Source organism: Xiphias gladius, chromosome 15 (genome assembly GCF_016859285.1).
Source record: "Xiphias gladius isolate SHS-SW01 ecotype Sanya breed wild chromosome 15, ASM1685928v1, whole genome shotgun sequence".
In the NCBI taxonomy this organism is placed as follows: domain Eukaryota; kingdom Metazoa; phylum Chordata; class Actinopteri; order Istiophoriformes; family Xiphiidae; genus Xiphias; species Xiphias gladius.
In genome coordinates, this window is record NC_053414.1 from 30,442,124 (window position 1) to 30,456,839 (window position 14,716).

The 14,716-nt window shown below is 38.5% G+C and overlaps 1 protein-coding gene across 1 annotated transcript in view; it reads right to left on the reverse strand.

The window, feature by feature from the left end:
- Positions 1-6,340: 6,340 nt before the first annotated feature.
- Positions 6,341-14,716, reverse strand: part of LOC120799633 (VPS10 domain-containing receptor SorCS1) — a 149,774-nt gene continuing 141,398 nt past the window's right edge. Inside the window, exons 22-27 of the mRNA XM_040144854.1 lie at positions 14,158-14,270; positions 12,188-12,322; positions 9,337-9,436; positions 8,760-8,865; positions 7,976-8,133; positions 6,341-6,676 (exon numbers count right to left, since the gene is read on the reverse strand). Of these exons, the coding sequence (XP_040000788.1) occupies positions 6,615-6,676; positions 7,976-8,133; positions 8,760-8,865; positions 9,337-9,436; positions 12,188-12,322; positions 14,158-14,270 (674 nt within the window). The 3' untranslated portion in view covers positions 6,341-6,614. The remainder of the gene's footprint in view (positions 6,677-7,975; positions 8,134-8,759; positions 8,866-9,336; positions 9,437-12,187; positions 12,323-14,157; positions 14,271-14,716) is intronic.

Consider the following 14,716-nt stretch of genomic DNA (forward strand, 5'->3'; position numbering starts at 1 on the left):
ACCTTGGGTCTGATGTGACAATCTTTGCACACCTGGATTTAGGGATTTCTGCCATTCTTCTGTGCAGATCCTCTCGAGCTCTGTCAGGTTGGATGGGGACTGTCGGTGGCCAGCCATTCTCAGGTCTCATACTAAGGTTGAATTTACCACAGGTTGACTTCAATCAAGGTGTAGAAACATTCATACACCGATGATACATCGGGGGCAATTTGAGGTTCAGTATCTTGCCCAGACACTTCGACATGCGGACTGGAGGAGCCGGGGATCGAACCACAGACCTTCTAGTTAGTGGACGACCTTCTGGTTAGTGGACGACCTACTGTACCTCCTGAGCCGCAGCCGACCCCTGTCTGAATACTTATGTGTAATTTCAGTTTTTTCTCTCCTTAATAAATTTGTAAAAAATTCTAAAATTCTGTTTTCTATTTTTATAATGGGGCATTGAGTGTAGACTGATGAAGGAAAAAATGTATTAAACAATTTTAGCATAAAATTGCAACATATAAAAATGTGAAAAAAGCGAAGAGGTCTGAATACACACTGAATGCACTGTTTATTAACTAATTTGGTGTTTTGATGTTGGTGGCAGAGAGTGCTGTTTTATAGGTTACTCCAAAATTTCCCATTTGTGTTCAGTTGGATTGAGATCTGGTGACTGTGAAGGCAGGCCTGGTTACAGAACAAAATTAGTTACGGTGCATCTGAAATTAGTGGGGGTGCACTAGTATGGACAGCTAAAAGTGATCGCCTTCCTCCAACAACTGATTATCTCCCAGTTTATATACACCTACAGCTGCTTTTTTCTGGATCAAACAGTCACAACATGCAAATACAAATAACTTCATGTCCGTCTGTGATAATAGCAAAGCTATGTCTTTGTGAAATGTTATCATTTCTGTAGCTGAATAATAAAAGCCAAAGAAGTGTTTGCAGTTTTTTTGCAAAATCAGTCATAACATTTACGTGATTATAGGCAATGCTATAGTATTGCTTGTGATTGCTTCTGATGTTTATATGTGTTTGGTATGTCTAATATCCTTGCTTAAGCAGCCTATATGTGGAAACTACACTTTAATTTACATGATTTACAGATGTGTTATATATAAAATAACATCGGCAACTACAATGAAACATTGTGTTGTGTTACGGGTCCCGAGCATGGACCCGATGAACAGATTACACTGGAACACAGCTGGAGAATGCAAATAGTAGTAAGTGAATATAGTGTGTCGTTCCTTTTCAGCAACAGTTTGGTTTATGAGTCAGAACAGCACCCATGCCCTCAAACTCCAGTCCCCAGAGGAATCATGGCTAAATACTACCTACCTACTACACCTACTGACAGAAAAGAGCATAACAGGACATAAAATTGACAATGTGAACAATACTAACGTAATGTGGTGGTCCCAAATTTGCTTTTGTTCTTCTTTTGAAAATTGATAATAGATAATAACTTATCCAAGCGTAGCAAAATATTTAATTGTTTTGCAGGAATAGTCTAGCCATTCTCTGTTTTTTTAAACCATGAGCTACAAAATGAATGCCTTACCCCACTGTATAGACGGGTTGGGTATTTATTTAGACACACCTTCACAGGCACTTCATGAGGTTGTGGGCCAAGGGTTGGGGGTGAATCAAGCGGTGGGAGTGAGCTGGTGGTAGTAGTAGGAGCTAAATTTAAGACGGCTAGACTAACTTTGGCTGGAGTCTTTATAATGAATTTGCTGCTGGTACTGTTGTCTCCACGATCTGCCTTGGTGTCTGCAGCTGTGGAGGCTGATTTGCTGCCAGTGTTCAACTTTGCTTCCCCAAACTTTTTGAATATCCATGTGACAATATTTGGAAAATTAGCAAACACTAGTAGACTGAAGTTGGACAGCCTCGGTTAGAGGCGCCCAAGCACAGCGCAACTTCCTCCTTCCTCCACCAATGAGTTGCAACACAAACCAGGTTGAAATCAATAACGAGACCTTCCAAGAGCAATACTCGGAAGAAAGCAAACTAATTGCATAAACTTGACAAATTAACAACGATCAAAGCCAATGATCTGTATGATGTGACTGTGGACGGTGGCCAGAGAGTTAACTGACATACATTAAGTACAATACTGTAGTTAGCTACTTTATGACAAACAGTACAATTGTTGTAAAAAAAAGACTTCTTAAATATAACTTGAATAAGCAGTAACTATAAGGTAAAAGCAATGCAGTTTAAAGTTTTCACATTCAGTTCAACTGTTCAGTCACTTTATTTTCATGTTTTACACAATTAATTAGCTCACTTCAGCCGTGGAGGCCAATCTGTCGGTGGTGAGATCAGTTACTGGTGCAGTGTAATTCCTGGACAACTGCTTGTTCATAAGAGGCAGGTACAACACACTGACCATGGTATATGGGAAGGGACATTAGTGGGGGCCCAACCACTGCTCAAAATACACATTCAGGTGATACCCTCAGTTACCCTAGAACGTGTTTGATTGGGTTTCCAGAGATATACCCAACTTTGGTTACAAAAATGTCAGTGTACAGTGTTTGTTTCTTTGTCAAGTGTTACTGTAATCTTTTTGGGGACCCATCATACTCCCAAACTATAGATCAGTATAGGATTTTTATTGTGTACACCATACTGGCAATGCTCACCAAATGAGCTACTGTATTTAACTAGGGGTTAGGCTGTACCAAATGGTTCAGTTCAGGACAGTACAGGAGAAAATACTTGAAAGTATAATATACCTGACAAAAACTGGCAAATACATATTGGCACATGAGCTCCAAATCTAAACAAATTGTAGTGATGCATTTACATACCTAAATTCTCTCTCATTCTGTTTGGGAGGTTGATGATACATAATCTTTTAAACTTTTTAGCTCCTTTTTCATTTAGTCAATGACATTGACAACTATAAGTAATCGTTAATTAAATGTTTGAAAGTATTTTAGCAATATATCAACACTGTGTAAATACATGTAAATGCATATATACGCATGTGGAAGAAAATACCAACACATGTTTGTTTTGATTTCTTTATAGGTTGAATATTACTTCCCCAAATACATAGTATTTCTTTACAAATATTGTAAGAAAATGAGAACACAGTTAACAGACTTTTTTCCATTTAATAAATATGATTGTAAATGCATAAAACAATTACACACAGCACAGTTGAGGTCAAACAAAAACACTGTAACACCTTACCGTCTGTTCTCATACAAAAGCTGTACAGTAATAAAACTTTTTTTTTTTAATTATTATTAATATTTCTCTACAAAAATAATAATCTTGCTAGTTCTGCAAGGAGGCGGGGATAGAGAGAGGGGGAGAGAGGAAGCGAATGTAGCTCAAAGCTAGTCTACAACTTGATACTATTTCCCAAACCCTTGTCATATCACACCTGATTCTAAATGGAAGAAGGCAGAAATCCCTCTTTTTGCATTACTGTCTGTTCAACCTGTCTTCCTCCCAGTGAAACTCAAAGGCAGAAGATGTTTTAATTGACATCCTGATCTTGTCCGGCCAGACTCATTTCCTGTTCTCTGGGGCTAAGGTTAGGATTAGCACTCTGCTGTTGTGTACCATGGGTCTGTCTGTACAGGTTACTGTACTCGAGGTGTCCTTCAAACTGTTAAAATCTGAACCAGCCAGGGATTTTTTTTTCTAAATCTGAAACATGAACTAAATCCTCCCAGTATACAACTTTATATCCTTACTTTGCAAAACTTGAAAAGAAAGACTTAAATTTCCTCAAGGGTGGAGAATCCAATCATTATTGTATTGCTACATTTCTAAGACATTTCACCTAAGTTGCTGATTAACAAAAATCCAACCACCAGCATGTTAAATCACCCTTATATACAACGCAATTGAATAAAATAAATCACCTCATACATGAGTGCAAATTATGTCCTGCAACCTCAGATGGATACACGCAGTTACATTGGATGTGAAGATGGAAGCTGAATTGTTAGCTAAATCATCTTAGCATTCAGCTTTGAAATATAAATGCTTCCTTTTAAACAGATTTATTACAGCTCGTCTAAAAATTATTAATCGCTGCAACAGATCATCATGCACGTCCTAGTAAATATCACTCTTGAGGGCAACACACACCAGCATGTCATGTAAAATGTGTGTCAAAACGCAAGCACCAATTGTGTTCTATGTAATTCCACACACTGGTGAACTCTTGACATCTTGACGCTGGCTGCCCACTGCTACGCAAAACTCAAGAGGCACCCAGCAATTCATCCTGGGGCAGTTAAGAAAGGAGTACCTTTATACAATTTCTGATGTGCGGGAACAACAACATGGCAACAAACAATCATGCTTGTTCTAATTCCTTTGTGAAACCAAAGCATATAGTTGTTCAAAGTGCTTTAAAAAAGGTAGAAAAAGCTGATCATCATGGTCAATGGCTTCCCAATTCTCTACAATCAAACTGTAATAAGCTAGCAGGACTTGAATTATAAAAACAATGTCAGAAACACGTTGTATCTCTGAACGTGAATACACAGTCAGGATACGCCACCATCCTTTTTCCTAGCTGTCATGTGCATCCTCGAAAGCTCCTCGAATTGGCAAACTCCACCTTCTGTACTTGGCTGCTTCGTCTGTCTGTACAGGTGTGGTAAGAAAAAAAAACTGTGTGCAACTGTGTGCTCAACTATCACTGCCAACACTCGCTAATATAGCAAATAGCTTGCTACTGGGAAAAGAAAAAAAAAAACCTTCTTGACCCTCCTATATCTTCCAACGTGTATATGTTAAGAAGCAGAGTTTGAATAATAATGTTGTCTATAGACATTTTACAACAGCAGCCAGAGACAAAACTGTTTTTTGGGAAATTACTACAGAGCTATGGAGAAATTTTATCTGCATTTGGATAAAGTTGAAAACTTTCAACCTTTGAACCCTTCCTGTTCTGTCGTTGTTGGGGAAAGCTCTGCTGATATCTCACAGTTGTTTGAGAAGTGATTCGCTTGTGTCCTATTGAAAATGAATTGGGATGAACTCCTCCTTGCCTGACACAATGTGCAGTGGGTCTTCACCGTTACAGTCAAATGAAGCAATGCTACACAAAGCAGCTGGTGTGTGTTGCATTTAAGTGTCTAATCATCGCTCTTCTGTATGGTCCAGAGTTACATTCTCTACTCTGTGCGTAGGTGTATATATTAGGGCAATTTCTGCACAACCTTGACTGAACAATTGTAGATAATATCATCCAAAACTGTCAATACCACACTCCCTCTGTATTTCCACATCTCCTCAAAGTAAAAAGAGAAAAAATACAAATCCAGAAAGGTTGCCTCAGAAGATCTGAAAGCCATCAATCAGGCATTTACATCTGTCAGATTTCACACGCAAAATACCGCAGGGCTTGACAGTCCCCTGAGCAAGCTAACAATCCGTATAGCCTGGTATCGTCTGCGCTCTAGTTCTCCTGCTCCTACAGCATGATATAATGAGCTGGGATGAAGATGGCTGCTACTAGAGAGTGGGTCAGGACATTAGCCTAAATATGTCACCAACCTTAGCCAGCGTTGAGCTTGACTGGCCATATTATGTATTCAAGAAGTCAACCTCTTCTTATCCTGTCCGATACAACACTCTTAATGCGTCATGTCCCCAAAAAGCACTCTTCCATCTCTCTTAACCTCTCTCTCTGTCTCTTCTTACTGCCATGGTCTTTGGATTCTCTCACAAAGTAGTTGTATCTCATTCCAACTGCCACCTTAAATCTTTGCCTTGATAAATTGTACTTTAATTTATCAAGGCAAAGATGGTTGTGATCGTTGTGTGGCTGACTATAACTTTGGAATTCTTCTTCTATTCCTACAAGGTGTAATGTCTGGTGGTATTTGGGGATCACTTGTAGTTGCAAGGTGCAGTTTAGCACCTCTTCCATGAAGTGTACCTTTATTCTGAAGCACAAAACATTTTACAAACTGGTATGTATCATAATAGTACCAGAAGCATAAGATTAACAGCAAAGGGTTTAAAATCAATCCAGAAAACCAAACCCTGTATTTTTGTTACTAAATTAAAATCAGAAAAAAAGAAATATTTCAGTACAAAATGTGTATTGTGCCATAAATCAGCTTTCCAAGAGACAATTGACCAAAAGCTTTGAAGTGCCCTATTCATATTTTATAACTGCATTTATGTTTAGTATGACATTTGTTATTAAAATACACAAATTTCTAACACAGACATTCATGTTTTACAAAATAAAGGTGTAATTCACTTCAATAACATACTTCATAAAAGTATATTCATATGAATAAATAATACACTACTGCTGTTAGCTTCATAGAACAGCAAACCAATCTCAGATATATAAGCAAAATCAAAACATTGTTGCTTATTACATTTTTCCCTTCGCTAGTTCATGCTGGCGTTCCCTCTTGATTACGTATCTGACTTGTATAAATAAATGAAGTTTTTGAAATGTTTAATGTATCAGACATAATGTTAAAATAAAATTAAAAACCTGTACACAGTTTCTTCTGGTTTGAACAGAGCACAGTATGTGTCAGCAGGGTCCAACATGCACAGGTATAAAGCTCAAAACCATTGTGTCCCAAATGTTAAAAAATATCCATGATTCAGTGTAGAGTTCAGACGATGTATGTGGGGAGCTCTGTGGAGAATTTCACATGTACATGAGGTTTCATACATCCTGAGGGAAAACAGGAAACAGAAAGACATAGGTATCAGAAGATATTTTGTACTAGAAGCAGAGTAAATCTAGAAATTGTAGCTAGTCTCATTAAAATCGGTAATACTTTAAAGCTGTATTAAGTGATTTTGAAAGCTGAAAACACAACATCGGAACCATTATCATCTTTGCCTATTTACACATATAGTAGACATGGAAAAGTGTTAGCATTCATATTTTTGTTCACTCTCCTTTAGTTTTGTTTTGGTCTTCACCAGCCCCTGAGAACAATATCTGTCTCTTAAGCTGCTAAAAACTCCACTATGTTCAACAGCTAGTCGCTAAATTTGTCTGTCTGCTAAAAACAGATGCCTGCAGTAGCAAGAAACAAGGTTGAATAGAGAAGAATCTGTGGGCCAGAAAACAAAAACAATGAGCTAAAGAGGCTAAAAAGAGTTACAGAGCAGAGGGGAACTGCAGAGTAGGGTAACAAATCTCCTTAGGTTTATCACTACAAGTAGCTCCATTAACATTACACATAGTAAAACGAGTCTTTGTGAATGTAAAAATTATTCATTAGTGCAGCTTTAAGGTGTATTTTGCTAGATGAGTCAAATTTAGAAGTGGTTTATCTAACAGCCATGCAAAGGTTTTAGTAGCAGTATTAGTATAAAGTATATTAGTATAAATATATTCAGACAGGTGACTAAATAAATGAGTGTAGAGATAAACTGGTGGGGTCGAAAAGTCTGAGACCATGGGAGAATGGTCTCAGACTTTACATATATATATATACACACAACACAAGGTCTTACTGAATAGTTTGATATATATGAAAATGAAAGGATACATATGATGTGGCCTTTACAGTCACCATATCTCAACCCAACTGACGATCTATTTGTAGTATTGTGCTCTAGAGACTTCGAGAGACTTAGTAGAATCTATGCTAAGGGGTACTGAAGTTGGTCTGAGGGGTTTTGGTGGAACATCAGCTTTCTAAGACATTTTATATTGGATTAGTTCCTTTTCGTTTGTCACTCATCCATATTGTCAGGTGATTAAAGAGCAACAAAACCAAGAAGAAGAATGTGTTAATTGTGCTACTTTGAAGCAATCATTCTTTTCATCATACTCATTTTTGTTTAGCACTTGTTCAGCCCCTGACCAGACCATTTCCCTTCTGCGAAACAGAACAAAAAGCACAGGATGAGTCTTATGAAACAACACTTGAAAGCACTGGTATGAAAAAAAACGATGGAAAAATAAAAAAATAAAATGCCAGCCACAGATAAGAGTCAAACCAGAGTGGATATTTACCGATGGGCTGTGAGTTAAATTCTGTGTCCAGAATTTCCAAAGAATGCACCAAGTCCCGCTGTGAGTTGGGCGTGGCCTCTATTGGATTAGCTGGACTCATCATTTCTTGTTCTTTTTCATTCTGCATCTGCGCATAGACGTTGAGGCCTGGGATCTTCCTTGAGAAAAGATTTACAGTGAGGCAAAGGGATAAAGACAACGGCCTAACTAAAACAAAGACAGCAAGAATACAGTCAGGGGGACAGCATTATTCTCAGTTTAACCATCTGCAACCAAACAACATTACTTGTTTACTCAAATTCTTTGTGTCTTCTGAGGATACGATTGAGCACATTTGCATGTAAATCAGCATTTACGTAAATACTAAAAAGTGATATAGTCTATATATCTGAAGTTTTAGTCTGTCTTTGCTTGTCAGTAAATCTTCATGACCCTTTGTACCCTTTTCCCTTGAAACTGCACTGTGGCGAGGAGACATAATTTAACATTTCAGACTTAATATTGATAGTGGCTGAAAGGTGGCTGACATTTCTTTTGCAAAGAATGACTTGGGTAAAGACTTTCCCCACGAGCCCCACAGGTGTGTGAGGGAAAAGCCAATCCTCCACTGAGGAGCACTGGATATGGCGGTGTACACGTTTGACAGGCAGCTATCAACCTCCTCCATAGCCTTGCAGGCAGCTTTTGTTTACTGAACTGTCAGGATGCTTCAACACCTTTCACCACTTCCCTATCACGTACAGTGTGATGACTATATAGACATGACATTTCATGAACACTTTACCTCTTGAATTTGTAGATGACAAATACAGCTAAACCCACAACCACTACTGATAGCAGCATTAGCATGGCAGAGCCACTGTGGTTCTCACTGGTGTCCACTAGGGGCGCTGCAGAGACAGGAAGACAAGAGCCACAGAGCCTAAGCAACAGAACAAATAACACAACCTGTATTTCCACCCAGGTGAATCATGCAATGAGCAGTGAACAGGATAGTTTACTCCTATGTAAATCATAGATGAATCATTTTAATATACAGTAGTATGGACTTCTCTTACTCTTTATCATATAAGCCCCTTTAGGACAGTAGCAGCATCCCCAATAGGAAGAGGCACACATACTTGTAACGATGCTCACTCTCTGAATGTCTCTGTGTCGCTACATGGTGGGAGCCAATCACACACAGGGTTGGGGTTATTAGTTGATGGGGGGAGCAAAAATAGTAAAAATATACCTGACTGTGCACTGTAACTAGATCTCCTGATAGTCTACATACTTCATTTTCTTTCCCACTCACTACAGGAAGTACAAAGGCCCTTCTTGGCAGAACCAATCATACACACGCAGCTGCATTTGTTTACCTGCTGATAGGTGTGCTGCATACACAGTGACTTGGACCCCTGGCCGCAATGTGAACTGGACAAGGTTTTGATTCAAGGCACTGAGCAAGACCTCAGAGAGCTGTTGGGACACAGATGGAGCAGCAATTTGAAAAAAATACTGTAGTTTCATTTTGTAAAAAAAAATGTAACTACTGAGAAGGTCATTACCAAGATGACTAAACCTCTCAGATAGTCTCATCTATCCTTGACTTGGCTTTTGACTTGTCATTTATAAACTGACATTTTCGAGCAAATTTGTCTGTTGTCCTGATCAATCTTTGCACGCATTCATCCAATTTTGTAATGTCAGACTGAAAAAATAATTGAGTCCAAATATCATTTGCCCTTGACAGCATGTCTGAAGGTGTTCTGGTGTACATATCTGCCTAGTCAGTTTGTGAATGACTGCCAAAGGACAGAGGGCGGACCAAAAATATAAGTAAATCATAAAAAAAAAAAAAGAAAAGAAAAAAGATAAGTAGAAGTTACAACCCAATCTGGGAGCCGGGACCCCTCCAATGAATTGGAAGATAAATCTGAGGGGTCAAGAGATGATGACCAAGATCGGAGAGATGAAAAAAAAGCACATTTTTTTAAACAAAATTATTTTTGTGACTATCCTTGGGGGCAACAGAACAGGCTAAAATCACAACTTTGACATATTTTCACCTTCTAAAGATAATATGGCAAATGTGTTTGGAAACAATTGCCTGTTTACACATCCAGAAGACACAGAGCAACATTACCATTTATTTGGAGTCATGTCTGACCACCGGATGAATACAAGTCCAATATTCACTCTCCATTTAGCTCTGTTAAGGTCTCCACCAACTGAGCTCTTTAGCTGCTAAATGCTCTAGTTTGTTCACCAGCTAGTTGCTAACTTTGTTTGCCTGCCGTTTGGTGCTGGGCAGATCTCACACAGCAGGTTTTTGTAGTCTAAAAGGCATTGATGAGAGCTGTATTTGCATGCCAGAAAACCAAAACAGTGAGTTAAAAAGCACTAGATGGCTTTTTCTGGCGGGAAATGCAGAGATGGGTGAAATCATCTGTAGGTTTGTCACTACAAGTGACACTTTTTACATTAGCCTACACATAGTTATTTGATTCAATGTAAACAAATTGATTAGTGAAGCTTTAAGCTCTTAAAAAGAGGTAAAAAAGACCAAGAGACAAAATTGACACATGTGCAGTAAACCTTCATCAACACTGACTTAAGGATATTATACAGTAAGTAGATTGAAGCATAAAAATGACCACAGAATTGAACTGACACCACTCTAACGCACGCCAAAGATTGAATCTCATAAATATAGTATTTATTGCAGGGCTGCTATATTGAAGTGCAATATCTGTAAACAACCATGACCCCAAAAAACCTCACTGCCTCAACCAACAACCCCATCTGAGCTTTCCTGTTTATGTAAGAGTCTTTGTCTGTGGGACCTTTCCACTTTGATGCATTATGCATACAATGCAGACTAACTTGATCTCTGCTTTCTAGACTGGCAAGTAACCTTCTGCACTGAGAAGATCAAACTTTGATATAAATCAGGCAGATTACCCTGTCCCGAAGGTGAACTATAGAAAGCCAAAGTCCAATCTCATTCACTCTCAATCTATTTCCCCACATCGATTCTTTCATTCATGCAATTATAAATCTCTATCCCGAGGCTTGAATCCTTATACACAATCTAAAAATGAAATGTGCCTCTTTTTAAGTGCTACCCCGGTATCACAAAACTGTTATTCTCAATTTAATCTGCACATATGAAACAAGCATACAGTATATGGAGCTACATAGAGAAGACATAAAACTAAACAAAATCCTCAATTTTCTTTCTGCAGATCCCATTTTTTGCACTGCAGAGGCTTCATTTATCTTATCTGCCTCATTTGCCAAATTAATTGTGATATGAGTAATATCTGTAGTCCTTCATTCCCTCCTTTATATTTCTTAACAGTTTAAATTTAGACCATGCTATGACTAATTACTTTTTCCCAATGTATACCAGGGTCAGTAAATCTACTGTACATTCTATTAAGTAGAGCACGCTCTACACTTTTAAGATATCAACCTTGAATGAAGATTTATCACTGGCTTGTAGGGGAGACGATTTGTCCAGGCGATCAACCAGGTGTGAGCGGGGAGGGAAAAGGAAAATCAAATTGATTTCCTTCCCAGTTTCCCTCTCTAAACATTCCCGTGGAATTCCTCCCACAGAGAGCAGATCCAACATTATTATCAGTGATTATCTATTACGTGAGGCTCAGAGCTAATTCGCTAAATCTTGATATGCCGGTGATTCAGTGAACTGAACTGAATTCAGTGACCCGAATCCCCATGACAATTTCTTTGTCTGGCTTTTTAGGCTCTTTCGACGACTACAGCCCCCCCACACAACCTCAACACCCCACAGGATGTGACTTGAGGGAGTTTAAAATCCTTCCCCCTGATAACTTGTTAATACTTGTCAGGCTTATTGATGAGTCTATTGCACAAATTCCTCAGGCGTGTTCTTGAATTAGTCCCATGGAGAAAACTGGACATGCTTCAGCAAATCAATACTGACATCTGCTGGAGGAAGGAGGAACTTAAATTTGGGATTGTTTTTCAGGGTGCAATTACTGGATTGACTGGTGCTAGAAATAAGGATCCCCAATGACTCACAAAGAAGACAAAAGGAAACTAGAAAGAAACTGGAAATAGATCGAATTTAGAGTGAGGATAACAAGGTGAAATCCATTCACCTACACAAATACTGTCCAGGGCTGGGAAAAGGAAAGACTCTTGCACACACGTTAGCAGAAAAAGCAGCAGTCGTTTCACCTGATCTAAATGAGCAGAGCTCTTCTCTGGTTTCCCCTCAGTTAACAATTTGTCAGGTAGGAGGAAAAACTCAGCTGCGGTCGGTAAACCTGGGAGGACTGTGACCAGAAGCTGATCTTCTCTCACGCCTGTAGCCTGGAGGGTAACAAGAAGGAAAGGAATGTTAAAAGAGTTTGAAAGAAGGTTTCCCCTGGTTAAGGTTAGGCTGGGTACAAACCCTGAAATGTCAATTACCGAAAGCTGACATTGAATGCTTGTTCAGATTCAGAGTCCTTTCACCTTTTCTCTGACCAGAGTTTCTGATTAAATGATAAAATTGTATTTTATTTTATTTTATTAGGCAGAGTTCTTGTTCGGCTGCTTTTTAAAAAAAAACATTAACCATTCGAGCTTAGCTGGGAGCAGTTGGCAGGCAACCAGCACGAACTACAGGAGACATATTTCCCAAAATTCCAAACAATTCCTTTAAATGACAAAAATATTTTTTTACTTTTGCCACACACATTTATGGTTTCAGTTTGATTTATACAACTAAATATCGTAACAACATCTTCTTACCGATTATTAACCAAAATCCAGATGAAACTGAGTGGATCAATATATTAATATTCTCATTTAAGTTGCCTTCAGTCATTACCATGCACTCAAAAAAATTACGCTTTGCAGGCAGTAGCATCATACAGGCTGCCCTATTTCATTGGGCTTGGTTGTTGAGACTGAATGCAGCCTGAGAAGTGTTGAGCCTCCTCTTCATGTTTTTCTTTTAAAACAAAAAAAAAAAGGAGAAAAAAAACGAAAGAAAAATTAATTCATGACTTTATTTACAAGTCTCCCAAAAAGACACTGCAACTGGTCAATCAATAAATTAATACAGCCATTTACTGCTACATACTGCTACTACATAGCATTCATATTTGTGTTATGCTACCAATATTATGGGAAGCACGGGAACCTATTTCATGATATTTCATGTACATTATACTAAATATGTGTCTATGTCCATTGCCCCATCATCTCATCATCTGTCCATGCACCAGGGTATCACAAAATTCAAAACCATAGGCAGCACTATTCAAGAACTTTATGTAAAACATCATCTAGCAGAGTTTTGATGTATATACAGCATGTTCGTGTTCTACTCTGCCTGCTAGGAATGTACAACAAATAGAGAGAGTGTAATTTACTGAATATTTTCACTGATTCCTGGAAGATTCCCTGGTTCTTGTTCCAGCTCTTACATGGCTTTACTGCAGTGAATGTTGTGAATATGAATGTTTTAAGCTATCCTGTCATATTTTCATCTGAAAGTTTTTTTTTTTTCCTCATGTTCTGTCTTCCAGGCTGGCGTTGTCATGAAAAAATTATGTCAGTAACAAATAACAAAACAGACATGTTCGCTGAAGACTGAAGAGCTGGGTGTATTTTTGGCATCAATTTGGATTTGGCAGGATCAAGAAGTGTGAAGACATGATGCAAAGCTCAGATTGCTTCTTATCAGGAATCAGAAAAGTACTGACTTTCTGAGAATGTTGTAAAAAAATACAAAGTTAATGAGGCAAAATCTGTACCTGACATCTATTGTATTGGTTTGAATTATGTCTCACTCTTGACAGGTCACAACACTTGACAGGCACTCAACTCCAAGCGTCCCTTCTGGTGAGTGCTGAACACACATTGGGCACATACTGACATTTATTCTTCTGCACACTTAACATCACAACCTCGTTACTGTATGGCCCTGAACTCACAGTGTGCGTGCAAGCTACTGCAATCAGCATGCTCTTGAACTATATTTTTCCCCCTCTTCTCCCTCTTGCCCTGTCATTTATCATCATAAAAGTCAGATTCATGTCTTGAAGCCTCAGGGCAGTTATGTTGCACTTATACACTGTCAGAGGTCCAGTCAAGCGGTGGCAGTATTTACCAGAGTAAAGCAATGGTTTCCATGAAAAGGCCTGATAGAGCGTTACCTGGATCAGAGAGTTCTTGATGACTCGGCTCACATCCAGCCTCCATTCTGCAACATCAGGGTTGTGGTCATCAAGGTTTGATGAAAAGGCAAGCAGATGAGATCGGAAATATTCTGCAGGGAGGAAAATGCGCGTGAGATGCTTTTAGTTTTCGTCTGTCATTAAATGCAGAGTTCAGCCTTTAGATTCAGCTCATGCGGACCAAAATTTATCTCCTCTATTACCATCTTCTTTAGAGGATAAGTCCAGTTTATTACAACTTTTGCATTATTTTTGCAATCATTTCAGATCTTACCAAAGTAAATGTTAAGATCCGGGAATACAGCAACATTTGACAATGTAGTGTACAAACCGGTGATTACCGTAGCACTAAAAACTGATTTGGTGGTCCACTGTGACGGAGTTAATGAGAGTAGAAACACTGAATTTTATAAAGACATTGATAAAGAAATTGTATTTAATTTGAATCATACACATCTGGCTATTAATTGATCTGCTTAATAAGGTCAATATCAGAACCAATACTGATCCAGTGGATTTGACTGGTGCAGTTCTATGG